General features: G+C 37.8%; 3 protein-coding genes across 3 annotated transcripts in view; 2 read left to right on the top strand and 1 right to left on the bottom strand.

The window, feature by feature from the left end:
• The window catches only part of cno (adherens junction formation factor afadin), a 115,848-nt gene extending 102,426 nt beyond the window's left edge, over positions 1 to 13,422 (bottom strand). Inside the window, exon 1 of the mRNA XM_046636639.2 lies at positions 13,053 to 13,422. The gene's annotated coding sequence lies outside the window, so the exon portion shown is untranslated. The remainder of the gene's footprint in view (positions 1 to 13,052) is intronic.
• Positions 13,423 to 14,299: 877 nt separating this feature from the next.
• Positions 14,300 to 20,943, top strand: FLASH (FLICE-associated huge protein). The gene is made up of 5 exons (XM_046619683.2): positions 14,300 to 14,456; positions 14,557 to 14,747; positions 14,982 to 19,564; positions 20,653 to 20,759; positions 20,913 to 20,943. Exons 1-3 carry the CDS (start codon positions 14,394 to 14,396, stop codon positions 18,337 to 18,339), a joined length of 3,612 nt encoding a protein of 1,203 aa, XP_046475639.1. The 5' UTR covers positions 14,300 to 14,393; the 3' UTR covers positions 18,340 to 19,564; positions 20,653 to 20,759; positions 20,913 to 20,943.
• On the top strand, positions 19,454 to 21,026 carry LOC124224805 (novel acetylcholine receptor chaperone). Its single transcript, XM_046637009.1, has 4 exons — positions 19,454 to 19,564; positions 20,206 to 20,344; positions 20,653 to 20,759; positions 20,913 to 21,026. Exons 1-4 carry the CDS (start codon positions 19,454 to 19,456, stop codon positions 21,024 to 21,026), a joined length of 471 nt encoding a protein of 156 aa, XP_046492965.1.
• The last annotated feature ends 1,812 nt before the right edge of the window (positions 21,027 to 22,838 follow it).

Raw genomic sequence — 22,838 nt, 5'->3', positions numbered from 1 at the left:
CATTATAATCAATCAACATTTTTCAAGTCAAGGAAATTGCTTCGGGGCTTGCGGTGCATTCATACCAAATAAGCTTGTATCATACCATATGTGGAAACCTTTGAGCGGAACGATGAAATATATGCTACCAGAGCAAAACACTTTACGTCACCAATTATAAATTAGGTAGCAGTAGTTTTTGGCCGAGTCAGCTGAATCTACAAATCCGTGATTTTACACGTAATAAGGAATATTTCATCAATTTCTGTTTTTCGTTTCCCGGTATTATTACTCTTAGCCTGAACTTGGAGCATATTATTATTCGAAGTACGTAATAATACAGCGAAAACTTTTATCGAGGCTGTTCTCAAATTGCTCCAAACGGTCATCTAATTCTCCAAAAACTCTAGGCCGCATGTTCCTAATGTTCTTTGAATTCCTTCGTGTCAAATTTTCCCATAATCAATCGAAATTCGGCTCAGAGTTTCGCGATCCTCTTTCCCTGCATCTACCAGCCGTTGGATAATTTCGATACCGCTTTTTGAAGGGACAACATATCTGTATCTCGATATCGGCGACAGGGAGAAGGGAGGGGGGGGGGGGGGGGGGGCAGCGAAGAAGGTTTACCCAGAAGTAATTCAAACTATTTCACCCTTTCCTCCTGTCGGAGATTCTCCCGACACGGCAGCTTGGGATCCATCCATTGTTTTGTCCAAGGGTCAAGTTACGCTGAAACTGTGACCGTCGTTGGTCTGATTGGGTGTTTGCGGAGTATGATGCAGAGTAAGCGTACCGCGGTCAAGAGATACCGTAGCTTTATACATCGCACTCTCCCTGGGCGCTTTACATATACATATTACACATATACGTATGCATAAACACAAACAAGCGCGTTTTTGCACCACTAACGCGTTACGTAACAAATGGCACCAGCAGGAGCGAGAATCGAGAGGTGCAATTATCCTTGCGCAAGAAACGTTTTTTACCGAGAGGCTATTCGCTTTAATATCAAACGGATGATTCCAATTAAATGAAATTCATTTCGAGTGATTTTTATATTATTGATTTGTGTAACTTATCATGTAAATTTTTATTTTTTTCATTTCCTATGATCAAAACGATTTCCACTAATTTTTCAACAACGTCTTGGCTTGCCAACGGTTTCCTAGCAGCGTCCTAGGCAATATTCGGTGATACTGGATTGAATGTGGTAACCGCAGAAGATCACTGGAATTCATCTAGAATGTTGGCAAATCATCGGAAATCAATGGAAATAGCTCGATAAATTTGAAATCAATGAGAGGACTTTATAATGTAGTAATCGGTATGAATTTTTAACGAATTCAAACAATTTTCATACGTCGACCCAAAGCCGTAAAACGATTTCCATTATTCCCAACACTTGCCACGAGATTTATTCAACGCTATTGTGCGATTCGTGCGATTACCAATTATCTCAATTATCTCGATTGATCCCTCGTTATTTAAAATAACACTTCAGTCGCTCGAATTCCTTCGAAATAAAATTTCATTTCCAACTGTTAAATGCATGACATCTTTGCGTGAATGGCCCCGCATTTTTTATTCCATAAATTCATTCGTTTCTCGAAGAGAATCGTTAGAACAGCGTCATGTCACGGAAAATCTAAAAATCACCAAAGGTAAAAAAATCTAAATCCGCACTTAGGTTTTCACACAATACCCACACGATATATATATATATATATATATATATATATACACATATTCAATATTCAATGGACTTTGTACAACATACGCTCACGTTTTTACATGGTGGAAAAAACTGGATGAATAGCCGCAGGCTTTACTCGAAGCCAGCCCGCTGCTTCGCGAGTATAGACGTCTACCTGTAGGTATAAAGCAGGGTTATATACCGCAGAGACTTCCCAAATTCAAGTGTACTACCGTACGCACGGTGTATTTGTGCGTATATATGGGCCATTCCCTGTCAACGTCTCGACCAACGTTCAATTCCTCATCTCTGATCTGGACCCCGTTTTTTACACATTTGTCTGTAATATCCGAAGTAACGCGCTGACGTTGTACTGGATTTTTCATTTTACACGCGGTTATTTATTTATTGCTATGTTTTTATTACACACCGTGAATTTCGAAAAACTTTATTTAGAATTATGCAGGTATACGTGACACCTTCACACAAAACACATTCGATTTACTTAATTCCAAAATTCGCAATCGTGAGAAGACAGTCTTCTTTTTTAGCTTCAGGGGTATTCTCAGTCTCTTTTCTTACACGTGATTAGGATGATATATTATATTTACTATCCAGACTTTTTCAAAATCAGTTATAAATAAACTGGACAGAATACATTCCGGTTTTAAAAAATTGGAGCAATAATAAACGTCATTTAAACGCGTTTTGTCAAGAGCGAGAATAAAAATACGCATTAACACATATTTTCACGATTCGAAAAAGAAATCAGCGAGCGTGTTTCAAAGTGGGAAAGAATCTCGACATTATACAACTTCACAATGATGGGAGACTTGGAGTTGGGTAGGGTTGAAGTTCCGAATTTGGAAAGTTCCAAAAGCGCCTAATTCCGAATTATTTAGTGGCGAAACTTAAAGTAGAGATATAACACTTTTACGAAACAACAAAGTCTTGAATGGTCGGAAATCCGACGGCTCAAAGTTCCGACATACAAAATTCCAAAAAATTCAAGTTACGATAGAGCAAAAATTCGAAATTCAAAATATACCTACACAGCGTAGTTTACCCAACGAGCGGGTGTATCAACGATCCAGAAATTCACAGACATAAAAATCTTCGATAATTCAGAATTTCGATGTAACAGTTTTAAAAATTTTTAAATTTTCTCATTTTCGGAATTTAGACTTGTCGGAGTTACGCGCTTCCGGAATTTTGTCCTTTCGGCATTTCGCCCATTCGGAACTTTGCACTTTTAGAAGTTTGAGCATCCGGTTCTTGACTATCCGAAACATTGATGTTTCGTCAAAGTTTGACTTATTTACTCCAAGTTTCGCCACCAGATAATTCGGAATTCGGCACTTTCGCAACTTTTCAAATTCGGAATTTCAACTCCATCCCGTTAACGTTACAGCTGAGTTTAGTCGATCCGCCATGGAATGTCCCGTATGCGTATAAACGTAGATAGGCATCGAGCACGCTATTCGGCGAGTCCAGTTCTATCGAACTTTGTTGCAATGTGCATACGCCGTACCGACCTCACTTCAGCGTAGTACCACCACAAGAACAAACAATTACGAGAGATCCAGCAAGTCCTTACATGTATAAACGTATTACAGTACGTATCTCCTCCTTTCCCGGCGCATAGGTACCAGATGGTCAATACACAACTTCGGTCAATGGCAGTCAGCCGGTTGCTGTTCCTCTCCGATTGAACAGAAAAGAAAGTAAAGGGAGCGAGGCCAAAGCGCGTAAATTCTTCCATGGCTACTTTAGAGAAGGCTTGATAGATAGGCACCGTATGCGGCAATTGCTATGGCAAATAAACAATAATTCTCTCCGAAGAATTTGAGGTTGGCGTTAATTTTTACTACTTTTTTTTCGCAACGGCGGGGGAAAAAAAACTAGACATATTTTTCACGGTTTTTAATGTTTTCCCGATTCGTAGGTAATAAAATTTCGAGAAGTGTTAACAAGATTAAACCAACGGTTAATATCAAAGAAACGAGATACGAAATTCAACGCTGAAATCTGTTTGGTAAATCGCAACCACTCGTGGAATTGAATCAAATTCTTTCAAGAGGAATATATTTCTTACGTCTTAAAGGTATTTCTTCTTGTAGAGAAATGACTATTAGTTCGGTATGACAACAAAAGGAAAAAAAGAAAAAAAAAAAATCAACCGCCTTCCAGGGTAATTCATAACTTCTGAAAACTCTACTTAATAACGTCTTATACAATACTCACGTACTTTCAAATGTATTTCAAGTGGATTTTCATTCCGTTGTATCTAATACAATTAGACCAATATTAAAACATAGTCAATTCCTATTAACCTCCTGTTTTTCTTTCACATACTTTCAAGAAATACGGAATATAAGTTCAAGATAATTATCAATTTATCGACGAGAAAGACGATAATCGGACAAAACGAATATTGTAAGCTCTGCGGAAGCGTACAAACGTGAAAAATATCCAATGCCTGGTATTAAAAATAAGGGAAAACCGGGTGGTCGGCATCGAAGAGGGAAGGTAAACTAGCAGACTTCTAGTCCGACAGAGCGAAGCGATAACTGAGAATAAGGAAAGCGTCGAGATGGTCGAGAAGGAACAGAGAAGTCGACGTTGTTACTGCGTTTCGAGAAAATCGGCAGAGAGAAGGAGGAGAAAAAAGAGAAAAGAGAAGAGAGAGGAAGACGAGAGAGGGATGGTAAAAAGGAACTGAAAAAAATAACGCGAGCCCTGCATCGCAGGACATAACACGAGACGAGGAGACGACGCAACAGAAGGAATCAGGGTAACGGAATCGTTAGCACAAAGGCAGTCTTAGAGCCGGAACCTAAGTCGAATAGACTGTGTCTACTACGTGTCGTGCCTACGTTCACGCCGGTTGTCTGTCGGGCCGAATGCAGTTGGAGAGCAGAAAGGCGCCTAAGTTTGCCAATTTGCAAATTGAAAAAAAGCCTAGTCCCGACCTCTGGTTTCAAAGCTCGTGGTGGCCACTAAATCTCTATCGCAAAATTCTCTGACTTTTCCAGGTTTTTTAGACAAAAATTTTATCATTTACCTAACTATTCGAGAATTTCAGAATTCCATGACATTTTCATGTTTTCCAGAACTCCCTAACCAGTGACCACCCCGATTCTCTGTATATTTATATTTTTTAATGGGTTTTGAGAATTTATGTAATAATATTTTCAAACACTTCTCCGACCATGAGCCATGAGAAAGCCATCAATTTTTGTTATTTGTTTTTTCATTTTGAGAAAGGACTCTTTAACTTCACGAAGCTGAAGCTAGCAGCCACGATTATCAGCCAGACTTGTTAATCTTTTTGAAAATAGAAAAATGCAGTTCAGTTTCATTCTCGTATTTCCATGAAAGCATTGAGGATTCAAGATATTTCGCAAAACTTTAATTTTCGTACATCGCAACGTAATTCGCAAGAACATTAGAACATTTGTCTACTAATTCTAGCTGTAGCTTAAATCTTGTTTCAACTTCTGCACAACTTTCAAGTAATAATTTGTATACAACCGCGAATTATCGCCCTAATAAGGACAGCGTGACAGATAACAAACCTGCGGAAAGAAACACGACACTAATTGTAACTATAATGAATCGACTATGGCAGAGAAGCAAAAGCACCGAATCGCGTTCATCAGCAGGCGGTTCTTTCGCGAATTGCTCTCTTCCTCGGAATGTTGCGAGATACTGAGGCAGTCTTAGAGCGGAGAATCTTAACGTCGGCACAGCCGGGAGCAGAATGGAAGCGGTACAAGGTACGGACTTGCAATACGAAGAAACAAAGAGCGAGAGGGAGGGAGGGGGCGTTTATTCGCCCTGGGACAAGTCCTCTCGTCCTCTTAAAAAAAAAAAAAAATAATTTATAAGCTAAATAGCAAAGAAACAACAAAATTAAAATTAGCAGTGACCTAAGTAAATAAAAATAAATAAATATCGAAATATAGGAATGTAAAAAATAAATACAAATACATATATATATATTTAGAAATAAAAGAAGAGATATGAATAGATAAATAAAAATATACATTAAAACATTACAACAAGATATTAATATAAAAGTACGAGTAAAATCAACCTAATAGTAAAGAAAAAAAGAGAGAGAGAGAGGATCTGCAGGTATTATATACCTATAATTGGCGGAATCGTAGGTACAGCAGCAGCGAAGGTTGAGAGTTTAATACCGTGCGTCGAAGTAAGCGTAGGTACAGGTATGCATGTACAATGTACATATACGAGTAAGTGAGACGAGGAGAACGCGTGCATGGTGAGCCATGAGCCATGAGCCGTGAGCGTGCCGCACGCCTTGGCCAGGAGAAGTTGTAAGGTAGCCTCGGGGAATACTAATGCCCTTGGCATCCGGCGACAACCCGAATACCAAGGCCCTCGATGCGCCTCGATGAGGGGGGAGGAGGTCTTACTTGACGCGGGTCCATCCGAGATGCAGCCTCGATGACGCCTCGAGATTCTCTGACAAGCCGTCATTAGCGAGCGACGACTTGAAAGAGTGCGTTTCAATTTTTCTTACTCTTTATCTCGTGCGATATGCAGGGAGTATTTTTTCGAAAAACTTATCGTTACGCGTGTATTTTTCGAATTACCCACACGCGCGATAAGACATTTTCATTCTTATATACGTATAAACATTTGACGCGGGAAAAAAACTATGCACGTATCGTGGGGAAAACGACAGGATCTGGATGATTCGATTCTATGATGATTTTTTCATCACAGTTACGAAAAATAAGATATGATAATTGATATTTCACATTGCACGGTATGAATACTGAATATGTAATAAATACCAGTTTGCGTGAAATTGCACGACTTTTTCCAGAGTTTTTGCACGTTTTTTTCAGGATTGCGATAACTTTGTCGTCTGAACACACAGTCATTATTTTCAGTTTTCTCGATTTAAGTAAAATTAATACAGGCATTCAAATAGAATGTGCGAGAGAAGTTGAAGGAAGTATGAATCACATATCTTATCTTCATACTTGAATTTTGCGACTGTTGGGAATTGCTAAATTTGGCCTTTATAATATTTTATAGCCGATCGATTAATTTGATTTGAATTCAATAGGAACCAATTCGACCAACAATGTATCTCTTTTTTGGAAATTACTACAATAGAATTACCTTTTCACAGTCTACGCGACACGATACTCAAATAATTATAATGAACGTAAGATGAATTTTATCCTAAAGACATATTACATGCTGGCAAAGATCATATCGCAAATAGATTAAATCAAATTGCTTCTCTATTTTCATAATTATCGATTAATCAGGACTCTGTCCTCAAAATATCGGAGATACGATTTACAGGTTATTTTGTGCATCTTAAACCTGCGCGCGAAAAATTTTAAAGAATCGTATCCTATCAAGACGCCTTTAAAACTACACAGAACGTGTGAAAAAACGAAGATGTTAAATTTTCATTGCGAAGAAATATAAATTAGAAGCATACTATATTACACCTATTAAGAATTGAGACAATTTTAAGAATATCTCAATACGTTTTTAACTGTGGTATTTCCGGCCTTTTTTTCTCTTCAGATTTGTTCCATGAGTTTAACCTTTCCATTCATTCTCATAATCTATTCTCGATTCACGAAATTCGAATTTTCGACATCATCCAACGACCACACGGGAATGTTTCAAGCAGCACCCGAGCTTGATTTTTTCCACTACTAGTACAGCCAAACCGTGCATTATTACAACCTAGAAAAGACTTCGTATATACATTCGGAAAGAATAATGATAAAGAGTTGCCTAAAAAAGGGCGCGCGTGCCAGATATCAGGGTTCTATTGACAGTGGCAAGACGCGATAATACGCTTGTGATCACACCGTCAGACATGTTTGATAAAAAATTACAGGTATGTACGAGTATATAACACACGGCAGCGTACAGGTAGGAATATATATTACGTATACTATAGAAGATTTGACGACGCGACGATGTCGTATACCAATACATAGGTGTATATGTACATACGGAGGAAATATTATTACACCTACATCCCTCCCGATTTACGACGTCCTCAAACACGCCTGCACGGTGTACCGATGTTACAATATTCCCTTAAACGATACACCTATAGTTACATAGCACAAAATACAGCTGTGTGAACGTAGACTGTATACTACGTGTAATGAAAATTACGCTTGCATCTCAAGGTGCAATATATTATCACACCGTTGTTATTAAAACCACAGATTAGAATGGAAAGTTAGGTAATTAAACATATATTTATTCTGTTTGTCTCCGATAACCAGCCTTCTTCGTTGTTGTGAGACGCGAGCTTCTGTTACGACTATGGCGCAATACGATCGTAACAATTATTTAAAATAATCGCGAAAAATTTCTATCTTCAATTTCAGAGAATGAGAAATACATCGAAATAAAAAAAAAAAAAAAAAAAGAAAACGAAATCAAGTATTACAGAAAAATGATCGGAAGTGGAAATGACTTATGATAACTTTTATCGATGCAATTGCGATTGGCAGCTTGTTAGTTAAAAGATATCCCGTATAAATCGCGATCCGATCAACGTATATATATATATATATATATATATATATATATATACACAACTAATCGTACGTACAATCGGTCGAAACTTTACCGATGTCTGATCGTAGCGCCTGGTCCACCTTGCGACGTCTGTTCCCTGGGTTGTTCATTTTTTAATTATTGCAAAGAAAGTACATATTCTGTAGTAACGAATTCATATAAATATATAAGGTACAAGATAGATGTCGCATACCTATTTACGTACGCATGAGTTTATTGGAGATAATATACGTTGTAGATACGCGTATGTATACAATATACATAAAAAAATATACGCGCGAATCAGAGAGATAACATTGATCGTGCGCCGTCATTGGCGATTTTATTAATAAATATATACGTGTAACGCTGTACACATTATTATATGTGTATATTACTGTATATATATATATAAATTAATGCGTCCTCGATAACGAGGGGAGAATAATAAACGTTCGATGCCATGGTTTACGGCTTCTCGCGTTACTCGAGCATCGTTTTGCCCCATGCTAAAAGACAGTGAGGGGCGATGGGGGGGGGAGGGGAGGTATACACAATGCATGTGAAAAAAAAAAAAAAAAATAAAAAAATATTGAATTAAATCAAAGAAGAAACGAAACGAAACCACGCGGCAGACCGATGAGCATGCGGAATATCGCCGTCGTCAATGTTCAACAAGAGTTTCAGTTTACAACATTCGAGGTGATGGCTCGAGTGGCTTTGTTATCATCATCGGTGGGCGGTCCCCCTGCAGAAAACAGGCTACGGCCCACTGACTAACTATTTGTTCATCGCCAAGGTATGTCTTTATCTCCCATTTCTCGCTTATGTGCTCAGTTTTACACACACGATGATCAATGCGGCGATAAGAACACCACCCGTACGGCAATTTTCTATCGTAAACAATTATTGTTGTAATACTATATGCGCGACAGTCTTTTATATTATTTCGATTAGATTTTTATTTCACCTATAGATTTATATATATAACAATACAGATTTGTATTCCGATCATTGTTGTAAGGTGATCTTTAATTTTTTCGATTCCTCTAGATGGCACATATATGTATGTATAATGTGTATACATACATCCTGCATATTTTCATGCGGACAAACAGGTCCGAAATAACTGTTCTTATCTTTTCATACTTTTTATTCCTGTACAACGCGATTCATCAATTGAAATTTAAACCGCGACTCGCGGTTGTAGAGTATATTACGCCGCGAATTCTCTGCAATATATACCTATAGATAATGCTCTTTCATTTCCTCCACAATCACTCAACACAGGTTATAATATCTACACAACAAAAACGTTTCGTTTCAATAGAATATCATAAAACTATTTAAAATGAAAAAAAAAAAAAAAATTAATCGTATCGACATGGATTTAAAATGATGTTATTGATAATAAAAAAAAAATACCACCATGATAGCAGAGTAAGTTTTGTATTTTCTTCGACCGCAGAAGGAATCCTCGCGATATGTATTTTTTTATTCTTCGTTTCTTTTTGTAATTTACTTTTCACGCATATACATATAATATGCATAATATACATTTCGATGTTGTTCGGAAATAAACTTGTATATTATATTCTGTTTTTACTTCTGATGCATTTTCCGACGGCGATTTCCCTCGTGTTTGAAATTGTATCGATGAGAAGAAGCTACGTTGTACCGGCACCAATTATTCACAATACTTCTACGAGAAAGTGAACGATCATTTTTAATCGTCAGGGATGATATTAACATCGACGTGCAAGCTCAAAGGAATTACGGTTGGGGTTTTCAGGGCGACTCTTCGAACGGGCATCGATCGATTGGGTCTGTTGATTCCTGCGGAAAATCGAGCTGCAGCAGCTGCAGGCGAGAGACATAAAGTCTTGCGTTGTAGAAATGCAACAAAAACGCATCTCACGCAAGCTATCTAACATACTCGTAGGTATAGATATTTATACTATGATGCCCGTGCCAATAGAATGCGTTTGCGCCTCTGTGTAATGCGAAATCAACCCAGCAGCTATCACGGAACTCGTTGCTACCGCACTGTGGGAAAATATTGCTCCCTGTAGATATTGTATAGATATATGTATAGTAACTGCGAGTCACGTGCATCGGTTAAACTTCAACGGTACCTGTTCATAATAATTTTAAGAGGTGTCGGAGCAGAAGAAAATGGTAAGAAAATTAATTAGTAGTATATAATACCGATTTGTTTTCAACGGCAAAGCTTGAAAGTCATTATTTCTCACACGTGAATGACAGAGAATAATTGGCTCGACAATTATTTCATCAATCGTTTTCCACCAAACACGTCGAACGAAAAGCAAAAATATAGGTATCTCACATTTGAGAATTTGAATTTTAGCAACAAAAATCCCAAAGCGTTACGTACACCAAACTCTAGAAAAGCTGAGCGTCTCTTAAAACGAGGCTGAAGTTAGCAACGTTAAGATAATGAAACATCAGGGAAAAATCGTTACTGTGCAATTTTTGAATGGCATTCGAGAAGTTGTCTATTAAACATACGAGTACGATTTTTTTATCATCGTTTACCAAATTTCAAACGCTCGTCAAGATGCGCAGTAACGTGAATAACTTCATTCTCACCTCATCTTAAAACACCTGCAGGTCATCTACCTGACAGAGTAATTTTTCCTGTGGATCGTGATGGGGGGAGCAAAAACTGGCTCAATTTTTAACGAGCGGCGATTCATCTACTATTTATGTACACCTCGACTTGTGTAACTTTGCAAAGTATTACTTCCGTTCTACAATACACCATAATTTTGCCTACCTGCCGGTCTGCCTGTATATCTGAAACTTGCGTGACAATCTCGACTTACTCCACAGCCCGATAAAAAGCGAAGATAATACAAATGTAAAGACGACGTTACATTCTGTTGACAATGACTGGTCGTTACTTTTTTTTTTAACTGTATGACATTTTCCTTGACGTAGTATGTATTCACACGACGGTTAAGCGTCCACCCGACCGGAAAATCGGTGAAAAGTTGTAAATTTGACGTGATTTTTTCTTTCCTACAAGCCGGAAATTATCAATCTTTTGATTATACGGTGATACAAGAAGAACTTTCTGTATTTCACCGTACAATTTTCACACGTGTATTAGCACGAGGCTGAAGTTAGCAGCCATAGGTTTCAATATTCATTCGAATAAGGTAATGAAGTCAGAAAATCAAAATTTTCAGAAATATCTTCGACCCTCGATACTTTTATAGAATAACGAGGATAATATTCAACTGCATTTTTTTAATTCCAAAAGGTTTAACACGTTCGGTCACTAATTTTAACTACTGGCATCAACTTCATGCATATTGGCTAATAATGAATTTCAGTTTCAAAATGTTTGACAAAATGCGTAAGAAAAAAAAAAAAAACGAGGTTAAAGTTAGTAACGTTATCGTAACCAAACATCGGGAGAAACAAACCATTATTTTCTTATTTTTACAATTATTTCGAAGTAACCAGGATTGCAAAATATAAGTATGCTTTGTTTTGCAACGATTAACTGAATTTCAAACATTTTCAAAATTACTAAATAACGATTTTTCCTCAGCATAAATCGTTGCTACACCAACGTCACTAACTAACTTCAACATAATGAAAACAACCCCTGCCCGACATTGATTTCAATACATATTTTTTCTATCTCGTATATAATAAAACGAGCCAATCGACTTACACAACGGTATACATAATTGTAAAAAATTAGCGAATGTCAAGTTTCCGGAGGATGCCGCGTATAAGGCTATAAAAACGACCGTGGGGACAAAAAAAAAACAACTTAAAAAAGAAAAAGAAGCAAAAAAACCAACATGAAACCAGGAGAGAAAAAAGAAAAAACATGCGCGCGTACCGCGTAGGCGAGGAAGAGGCTGCAGGCCACCAGTTCTGTCGTATATACATAGAAAGGTACAAGGTAAGGTAATACCTGTGTGTCGATGAACAGCAGCTCACAAACGGCTGTGTTTCTAACTTATCAAGAGTTTGACAGAAGAGAACAGCATAAGGCCTACCACTGGTAGCTGGTAGTAAATGGCATGTTGGCGAAGGTGGGAGAATCGGGTTTGTACAAGCATGCGTAAACGACTGCATACTGGATTTGCCCGAGATACGGTATAATAAAATCATTTAAAAACGACGATCTCCACGCCGTTGACGAAACAATTATTTCAATACCGACCTACGTATACGGAGTTAACGTAATAAAGCCATGATATACATCGAGGTATGCGCGATATCGCTGACCACGGCTATTTGTAACATCGGATCGGCAAATTTACGCAACTCTTGATCAACAATTACGTACTGCTTGACACAATGAACAAACAGGCTCTGCTGGGCATCCCGTTGATTCGCACTATCAAATTCGTTGTTGATAATTGTGGGAGGAAAAGTTTTAGAGACGGTTCGATTCTACCGATGCATATACATCCGAGGCCTGTTTTTCAACTGGCAGCGATCAGCGGGAAGAACGAATGATTCGATATACCTGTTGTGTTATTTGCAATAACTGAGTCGTGAGTCACGATTCGCGGACAACCGTTCCCTGTGTTCGCAATACGCGTGCAGCGAGCGACGGACGATTAAAATCTGGAAAAATCGACCGATCGCTAGATTGCCGTGTGTCGAAGCGAATTCGCCTCGTGAAATCCGAATGGGAAACCGAGCTACGATCAGCCTAAACGGGACGGGATAAAAAGAAGTCCGGGTAAGAGTTGGGGAAAACATCAACAGGTTCGACTATATGCTGGCAGAGTAGAGGTAGGTAAGATACCTTGTCTTGTGTTTTTCGTTTTTTTCTTCTTCGTTTGCGTTGTTGTTGATGTTGTTGTTTTCTTTTTTTCCCCCGTAGTTTCAGGTAACAGGCTCTCCGAGATTTCTCCTTGTGTATCACCGCCGCCTCATGGTTGTAATTCACTAATTGCAGAAGGGGGAGTAGAAAGAAACTAACGATAACTATAAGTAGGCAACTGAATCAACACACTTTTCGCACGCTCGTATACGCGTAACGAACAAAACCTCTGCGCAGCACTTGAAAAAAGAACACACTTCGGCACTAAACTTTTTCAACAATATCGTTAACCGCGGATCACGGCGTCCCCAGATTCTACAACCACGCATTCAAGGTGCGCGTCACTACTAAAGCCTTCGGTTGAGCCATCGCCGACAACCACCGACTTTCTGCGCATGCGCACGCCGACATTCCGACTAACAAACTTTTCAATGTAGAGAGCCTGGAGACATCGCTCGACGCTTATAATCGAACCGACGAACGAACGATCGGGATTCAAATCCAAACGACAAATTTTTTCTACCTTTCGCCTAAGCGATATGATCTATCGATTTAATCAGGACTGTTATTTTATACGTTATATTACACCGGCAATCTTCATTACCCCCTATCGCATCCCGATGAAGTCTTTGACGGAATATTTTGTAGCAATCATTTTATACGTTTGCAGATTTTTGATTTCCTGCACTGTTTGGCGAAGACGAAAATAGTATTCGGTGACTTGAATAACCCGCGTCACGTCACATTGCGCAATAACGATTGAGGAGCTAATCTTTTAACAATTTTTAACAATTACTCTACTTTGTTTTACAATAAATGAACAAACTTTTAAGTTCGAATTTCTCTATACATGAATTTTTTTTAACCCACTTCATAGAATATCTTATGAATTTCCATGTTTATAATTTCAGATACTAGGCTTGTTTAGAAAATGCAAAAAAAAAATATAGTACAGGAGGTTTAACACGCTTCTATATTTTTGTTTCTTTTTCCCGTTCGGTTCTTTAATTGAATTTTGTTTGCAGTAAAACGTAATAATTGACGGTGGAAAAAAACAAACCAATCATACCTTCGGATCAGCCTCGATTGTTAACTGGTAAAAACATCATTCTTTTTGTCAGACGAGCAATTTTGGAATTTTTTTGCAAATCAAAATAACGCGTTGTTATTTTAACTCCTACGGCTTATTTGCCGCCAAATGCAAGGTGCGCCGCAGAGTCACGAAAGTATAGTAAAGCAGATGGTCAACAGCTGAGTTTTCCTCGCGTGATGTTTCGTGCTTGACTGTCAAATTTTGCATAACGGAAAGCATCGAGTTGAAGAATGGAAGACGAGATTGACATTTACGCAGATTTGCCTAGTTTTAACTTAGGCGATAGCGAAAACGTAAGCACTGCGTAAATATCTCGCGCCCGTTTGAGGTTATGTTATGTTTTCGCCTTCGATTTGATCGCGATAAAATATTTTTCTACTGTTGTTTTTTTAGCCCATAGAAGCGAATAAGGAGATTTCCGAGAAATGTGCCACGTTAGAAAAGCAAGTTGCCGATTTAACTCAGGCCCTAGAGTCTCTTCGAAAAGTAAACAAAACTTTGGAGGTTAACATTTCATCGTTACTTCAGACAGCAAGAGCAGAAATCGCCAGAAAGGATAGAATGATTAATGAGATCAGACGAGAGTACGTCTAATATGTTTATAAAACATTTATATCATCCAAATTATGGTGTAACATCAAGTAACAGATGATTCAAAGTTTCATCCATAATTATACCATTACATTAAATTATACTTGACATTTCTTTGTCAGGAATAGCAACGTGCTGCTATCAATTTTAAGTTAACGAAGATTGCCAGTAAGATTATTTTTGTTATCAGTTCTTATTCGATTAAATACATCGATCAATTTTTGCAGGTTGGACTCTATGCGGTTTCGACGAGGCCAATACAGCAGACCTACGATACAGGATAACCGGAGTCCCTCGAGAAGCCGAAAAAGAGAAAAAAGTTCTCAAGAAGAGAAACACGTCCAAGTCCAAGAAGTGACAGAAACAATTGACCCGAACAATGTGGCTGAAGTGACAAGCAGTGATCTTCCACCAAATAGCAACGATGACAGTGGTGACAGTTTCAATAAGACACAGCAATTTGCTGCTATGAGCACGGTATTTGGCAGGCGACTGCACAAGAAAATTTTGGAATCCCAAGAGGAAGGACGAAAACAGAAAGATCAGTCAAAATCAAAACGAGAAGAAGACAAGAATAAAAATTCTAACAGTGACGACCAGATTAGCCAGCAAAAATCACAATCCGAACCAGGCAGCCTTAAACTATATTCTAAAACCGATAAATTAGTAGCTCGGTTACCAAGCAACGGAACAAACTTTGATTCAGCTAATAATTCTGCTGTTGACAATCATCGCGACAGAAAACGTTGCTTAGAAGATCATTTTGATGGAAATAATCAAAAAAGAATGAAAACTGGCGAGACGAGAAGCAACTATCGAGGCAGCAGTCATCACGGTCATAAAATACTTTGTTGCACACCGAAAATTGAGGTGAAAAACAGAATTGATGACAGACGATTGGAAGAAACTAATATAGCAAAGGGTCAGTATCACATTGTAGACGAGTATTCTGTACCTGTCGAGGATGGCTCAGTTATTGATGATCAAAGTGAAGATAGACACAATAGAGTTGCAATAAGATTAATGCTCCTTTCAGAAGGCATCGACCCTGATCTAGAATGGAACAACTGCACTGACAGTGATGCAAATAAAATGAATGAAAAGAAAAATAAGGCGACTAGTAGAAGTCGGTCCAAAAGCAGAGACCGTGATAGTCGTAATTCAAAAACAAGGCGGTATAATTATACGTCTCGGAGTAGATCGCCAGATGAGTATCACAAAAGTAGAAGACAGAGTAGGCACCGAGATAAAAGGCGGAGCAGGGACAGTAGGGATAGATTTGAAAGACGAAAGGAAATGAAGAACAAGGATGGTGATAACCTCAGCGAATTTAGTAGAGAAATTCATGATTTAAGGGAAACGATTGAGCATCGGATCGATGAGCGATTTAGTGATCGCAGTGATAAAGGTAGAAGCTTCAATAAATATAAACGAAACGATGAAAGAGCTTACAGAAATTGCAGATCTAGAACTCCGGACAGTAGCAGAAGTTGTAGCAAAGAGAGAATGGTACGCCAATACCAAGCTGATAAGCATTCTAGAAGATCAAGGTCACGAGAAAGGTATAAAAGTCGACACAGAAAAGAACGATACCCCAACGTTGACAATGTTTCCAATAAAATTTCTAGTGTCAAGTCTAAAGTGTCAACACCAGAAATACCAGAGAACATTGGAGATGGGACTTTAAAAAAGCAAAGTGATCCAGAAACAAAAAGTTTGGTCTCATTGGAGGAAGGAGAAATTGTTGACAGTGTAGAATGTAGTCCTGTAAAGCTGTCTAATCCAACTGAAATTTCTACCAAAAATATTAAACCTTTCAACCCCTGTTTATCAGACTTGGATGAGCTAGAATCAAAAATATTTGACGTAAAATCTCCACTATCATTGAAGGAAAATGGAAATACTCAAAACAATCATAAGCAATCGCTGTTCGAAAATATAGAATTATCTTTTCCCGAATCCAATCCATCTGTTGCCTTAAACGATTCTTTGAATTTATCCAAAGAAGAGAGAATTGAAAATATTGCAAACTTCATTGCTAATTTTAGCTCAAAACGGAACTGCGATTTGTCAGACAATAAAATAGGGGAGAGTTCTTCTGATGGTAAAATTACAGAAATTAACCCCTGTGTGGAAAAAACATGTCTCATAGAGGAACCCCAGAATGAGTTGCATACTGTGTTCCAATCTTCGTTAAAAGATACTTCTCCGGTGTTACCGCTAACAGAAGCAGATACCGTTATAGTTGATGTTGAAAATAAAGTCAGTGATAATAATTGCGGTAATGATTGGTGTTTAATCGCGATCGATAGTCCGGTGAAGAATTTTGAAGAAAATAGAAAAACCCGTATGATGGCTGTGAACCTGCTGACAACAGTAAATTTAGAACCTCCAAATGGTGTTTCGTGTGATCCACCATTGCCAAAGAATTCGCCAAACACATCCGAAACTTCTGGGGAATTACAAGAAAAGATCATTTCACCGTGTGCAGAGATCATTCCTCAAGACAGGGCTACATCTCCGGTTCATAAATTCAAGAATAGTATTTCAAAACCAACAGGAACAACAACGTTCAATTCCAGTAATCACAACTGTGGAAAAAGAGAAATTATACTATCGAATACAAATTCTGAACATAGTATAAAAATTCCGCCGCCTCAGTCATTGAATCCTGTTTCCCAATGTCTGGACAAACTTGAAGCACCTCACCAGAGTATAAATAATGATATGACCAAAACTATAGATTCGGAACATATGAGCGAGTGTCATTCATCTATGAATCTCATTCCGATGCAAATTGATAACAGTAGTGAAAGTGGAAAGAATGAAGATTTGAAAGACCTCTGTGATGATCAAGATAAGGTTAAAAACGTTGACAATAATGAGCAAATTGAGACAGATGCCAGACCAACCATTACCAGCCTCAAAAAAGTCGAACCTCCAAGCGTTAATGAAATTGTTAATGATAATGACAAGAAGAGTGAAAAATCTAAGGCCAGCAATAGCGGTAAGTTGCGTAAGGAAACACCTATAAAGAACGTTGGCAATGTGAAGCCTCAACGTCGAAACAGCGCAGCTAACAATAAGGAATCTAAAAGCAAACAAGCGACGTCCTGCAAAGCAGACTTACTTAAGAGTATTAGCTTGAAAAATAAATCGGGAAATAAAATGGCCAAAACCGACGAAACTGAGAAATCAAATTGTAAAGAAGGTCAAGAAAATAGTGATGAACCGGCGAAGCCTGTGCCGAAGTCAAAAGTTGTGGGAAATAATGCTAAGGTGAAGAAAGAATCCCCAAAATTAATCATCTATACTAGACGAAGAAGACCAGTTCAGCTGGAAGATTGTTCAATGCCGTTAAGCATTCTTGGAAACTCAGAGTTAGTCACCGATACAGTGAGCACAGTCCAGAAAAGTGTAACCGATGAAGTAGAAAATTCAGCTCCTTTGGACACGAATATCATGGTATTAAGTGAAACGAAGGCAAATGATGTATCAGCGATTGATCAAAAATCCGAGTTAAATAGTGACAAGTGTAACGAAGCTTCAGAAACTAGAGAAGATTGTAGAGCTTCATTTGACTGACAGTGTTTTGCATGATGTCAGGGAATAGATGCAACCCCTTCTGATTGATTTATTGTTTACATTCATCATGTATTTTATGAAGTTAGCGTAAACCGTTAAACAAATTATATTTTCGCAATCGTACTGTTCCAAATATTGTTTGTATCTTGCTTGAGTACCAGTTTAGCGATAATGTTGATTACATTTTTTTCTAAATGGTTTCATTCAAGAAGCATGACGTGAGAAAATATACCTTTCGTTTCAAACAGACTTGTGATGCGGAACCTTTGATAATAAAAGGTTGTTGCATACTGTTTTCAGACACATGTGTATATGCTTATTGTACATACATAAAGCGTTCTTCGCAACTTTTATATAGTACGAGTGTAAAGCGTATAAGCTTTGTTATAGCTGACTGAAAAATTATGCCTTGTGATTCTGTACAGACCGTCGTTTGATTATTATCTCTTTATAAGATATTTTTTGACGAGAATTGTTCAATAATCGAAGTATAGAGTCAGCCAATGTTGCGATGAAATTTATATTTCTGAATTTGAATGAATTATGAACTTGTCATTCTTCGAAAAAACATAAATACAAGCATTGGAACAATGCAATGGCGGGAAATTTTGTCTATTTGGAATATTAAATGCTTCAAAAGTACAATATTTGCCGGAGGTATAATTCGAACGATGCTCGTGATGTAAATAAACTATTGTTGAACGATACGTCTTCCGTGTGAAACTTGAATTGACCCGCTCCCATTGCGCACGCATCTAATGATTTTTCGAATTAAAATCCCGCAACGCGACGGCGTAGGTCCAAAAGCGTCGCCTGTCAGGGGCCAGGGCGTCGCGTGACGTCACGAGACGTCGACGGTAACCGCGATGTGCGCCGTCGCCGACGAAACATGGACGGTTATCAATAGTCCAAGCTCTCCCAAATAATTTCGACCAAATAATTATATTAAAAAAATGATACGTATTTAAAAATTGTTTAAACAAATAAATGCACGATTGAATAGTATATAAACGTTAATAATAATAAACACAATTAGTGCCTTGTGCAGATTCGCGTAAAATAATCTTTATTCGATATTCAATTGGAACAAATTTTAAGCGTCGTTTGCAGGAAAATGGGTTCGATAGTGCTGAAGTCCTTATCCGTGCTTTTGGGAATATTCTTTGTATTCGTCGGTACGATGAAACTGACGTCGCACATCAGTAAAGATCTCCACAAAGATCTGGTGAGTAATTTTCCATACTATTTCTGTACCCCGTATTTATTTCAAATTCAATTTAAGTTATATAATATCCGGTGAAAAATTTGCAGTAAAAAGAAGTTTTTCACTGCCGCGAAATTTAGCTCCTAGATGCAGAGTACCCGTGTTACATAAGGGCCGCGTGGGATGCGTCTTATATGACGCGGGAAAATCCTCATCCATCTGGAATTAAACTGGCGTTGAAATCCCATCGAAAGCAAATCAACGGGTCAATTGATCTCGAATCGTTTAATCGGCGCTCAAATTCACAAGAAACTCTTAAGATCAGTTCCTTGCTTCATACGAAATCCGTCTATTTGTTTATCCGGTTAGAAGTAACGCTTTCATGCCTAATCGTATAAGACGTCGAGTAATGACATCAGGAAACATTATGCCTCCCGTGGGATAAGACGGAAAATTTATTTACATGTCCGAATGGCTGGTCAACTTGAGGTCTGGATGTGTATCTAATAAATACGATAAGATTTGCCCGCGCCTTAGCACAGGCTCGCAGCTATTTCGGTTTCTCATTGCCACAGTCGAGTTTACAACAGCTGACGGCTGACCAGTCAAATTGGAATATGGCCAATTCTATACGTATGTTGCGATTAAGAAACTTCTTTCAGAGGAAGGAGTACGTCAAGTATGCCAAGGTTTTTCCCTTATCGGAGACGCTCGACTTCAAAGTACCGAGTAAATGGTACCGAAGGGTTGTCGGATCTCTTGAAATCGTCTGCGGTCTGGCCATGGCGTTGGTTCCCAGCCGTACGTTACGTTATTTCAAAAAATTTAATCGAGCAATTCATGTTCCGCAGGTTGCACCGTGTTTTCATCGAGCAAAGATTTCCTTGCTTGGAAAACGAGAACACGTACATATTATCTGATCGCAGTTTTGTTGAGTTGAAAACAATAAACGCGCGATCCATTTGTTTGTTTATTCATCGCCGGTTAATGATTCAACGAGTCTATACAGATCTCACGCGTATTTCTTTCAACCGTTGCACTAAGTTTGGCTATACGGTACGTCGGCGATAATGAAGATATACTCATTCTAATTCTTTCCCTTGATCTAGACAACGTGAAAAACGCCTCCAACTTCGTACTTTTACTCCTTATGCTCATGGCCGTTTATTCCCACTACATGGTCAACGATAAATTCGAGCGAATCGCACCGGCATTGGTGAGTGTACGACAGAATATACCACCTTAAATGCGAGATATTTTTACCGGAGTATCAGGCAGTCGAGTATATCAATGACAGTCATTAGCAGCTGTCAATACACCTGCCGTATGCCATGAATCACGAATAAAAAAAGAAAAACTTTGTTTTCAGGTATTTTTCTTCATGCTAACCGGTCGATTGGTTATTGATTGGCAATTGAGACGTCAAGACGGTCAGCCGATCACCGCGAATGGGATTGACGACAGATCTAAAAAGCAAGACTGAACTAACTCGCAAAATATGCGCAGAAATTTTTTCTTACACAAAATTATGAGTAGCTCGATTACAGCTACGATCAAATCGCTGTTGCACACAGCACTCGATTTTCATTCTTAGCATTTTTCGTTTGTTTGTTTTCTAGATATCGTTTTTTTTTATCTAGCCAATCGTTTACTGTGAAATTATTTTAAACTTCGAAGCGCAGACAATATCATCCGACGTCATTATAAGTATTTGTAATTGTATAAAATTCATTTATTTTTGATTTTTAAATAAAAACGCACACCATCATCACCACCTACGATCATCTATTTCACAGATTACCACTTAATGTATGTAAGCTGCATATAAGATTACGCGTCATTTTTTTATACTCCTCCTTTCGCTCTGCAACGAAAAGAGTAAGACAGATATAATTCTTGTGCGATGTATAAAATAACATCATGAGTAACAGTCGTTTATAAAAATTGCATCTATTAATATCCGCCGTTGATATTGCAAAATAAAAATCATGCAAGAATTACATACGCGCTGGAGATCGTTAAATCGATTAAATCGAAAAATATTACCGATGCTATTTAGAGACATCCAATAATTTGTCATGATTAATACATAATACACAGTTTCCAAATCATATTATCTCTAGTTTTAATACTGAGACCAGTAAAGCTCAATTTCTAACGCTGCACCTCTGTTATTCCGAGCTACTTTACACGAGAATGCTGTGCCAGAACTCATCTCTATTTCATAATCAAATCCACTCTTTTGCGATAAAAACTATTAATAGACAATTCTTGGATTTGCATTCATCCTTGCTGTGTATGAAATACTAACTCAAGAGAAATTCTCTACATTTCGCATTTTATTAGGAATCCCTTGAGATGAATTTACCTACCAAGTTTCGCATATGCACTCCTCATATGATCAATCCTATTTCATTTTAAACTTACCAATTAAAGATACTTTTACGTACAACTGATGAAGACATTTACTTATGATTAAATTAAATCTTGAAAATGTTGTATATACGCTCCAAGTTTTTAGTGTTAGACTTTTGAGTTGCCACGTTGAATTTAATGCCGTAACAATTTCATCGGCCTGTTTCTATCTAAATTGAGCTTGATTAATCGCAGCTCTTTTGGCAATCGCTGGCGCATATAATTTGAACTTTGGGAAGGAGATTGTGTTAGATGCACACTACAGTTAAAATGAAAACGTACTAACTGCCATTGAAAAATTAATGTGTTCCCACGAATATCATAATAATATAAATATTTAGTAAATATTGTAATACACTGGAGAAAATTTGATATGCAAGAAACGTAATATTGCGCACCGTTCTATCATTATTGACTATCCCGTAGTCGTGAAAACACGTGTAAAAATACTTAATCGATAAAGAAACTAATTTAATATTATACGTAACGTACAAGATAGGAATGTTAATTTCTCAATTTAGACGTGATTTAGGTAAGAACGCATATTACGTATAGATGCATTGGTGAAGTATCAGATAATACATAAGAATTGGAAATTGAAACAACCAAGTATTTCGTAATCGTAGTCGGCTGCATGGATACACTAAATGCCTTCATAAAATGATCACTGAATCATCTGACACGTATCTGATGCACTTAATATTCGAACAAACTTAGTGTGTATTTTTTTCAGGTTTTAATAGAGTTAATCGAACTTATTAACAAAGCCCAATGTGATACATGTATGCCTCTGAGTTATCCACCGCACGACAGTAGACCGAAAACAAAAGTATATGTATATACGTATATGAGAAATCACTGAGTTATACTATGATAATGA

This window comes from Neodiprion pinetum, chromosome 1, assembly GCF_021155775.2.
Source record: "Neodiprion pinetum isolate iyNeoPine1 chromosome 1, iyNeoPine1.2, whole genome shotgun sequence".
Lineage (NCBI taxonomy): Eukaryota > Metazoa > Arthropoda > Insecta > Hymenoptera > Diprionidae > Neodiprion > Neodiprion pinetum.
Note: the sequence above shows the minus strand (reverse complement) of the source record. Positions and strands in the feature narration are given on the sequence as shown.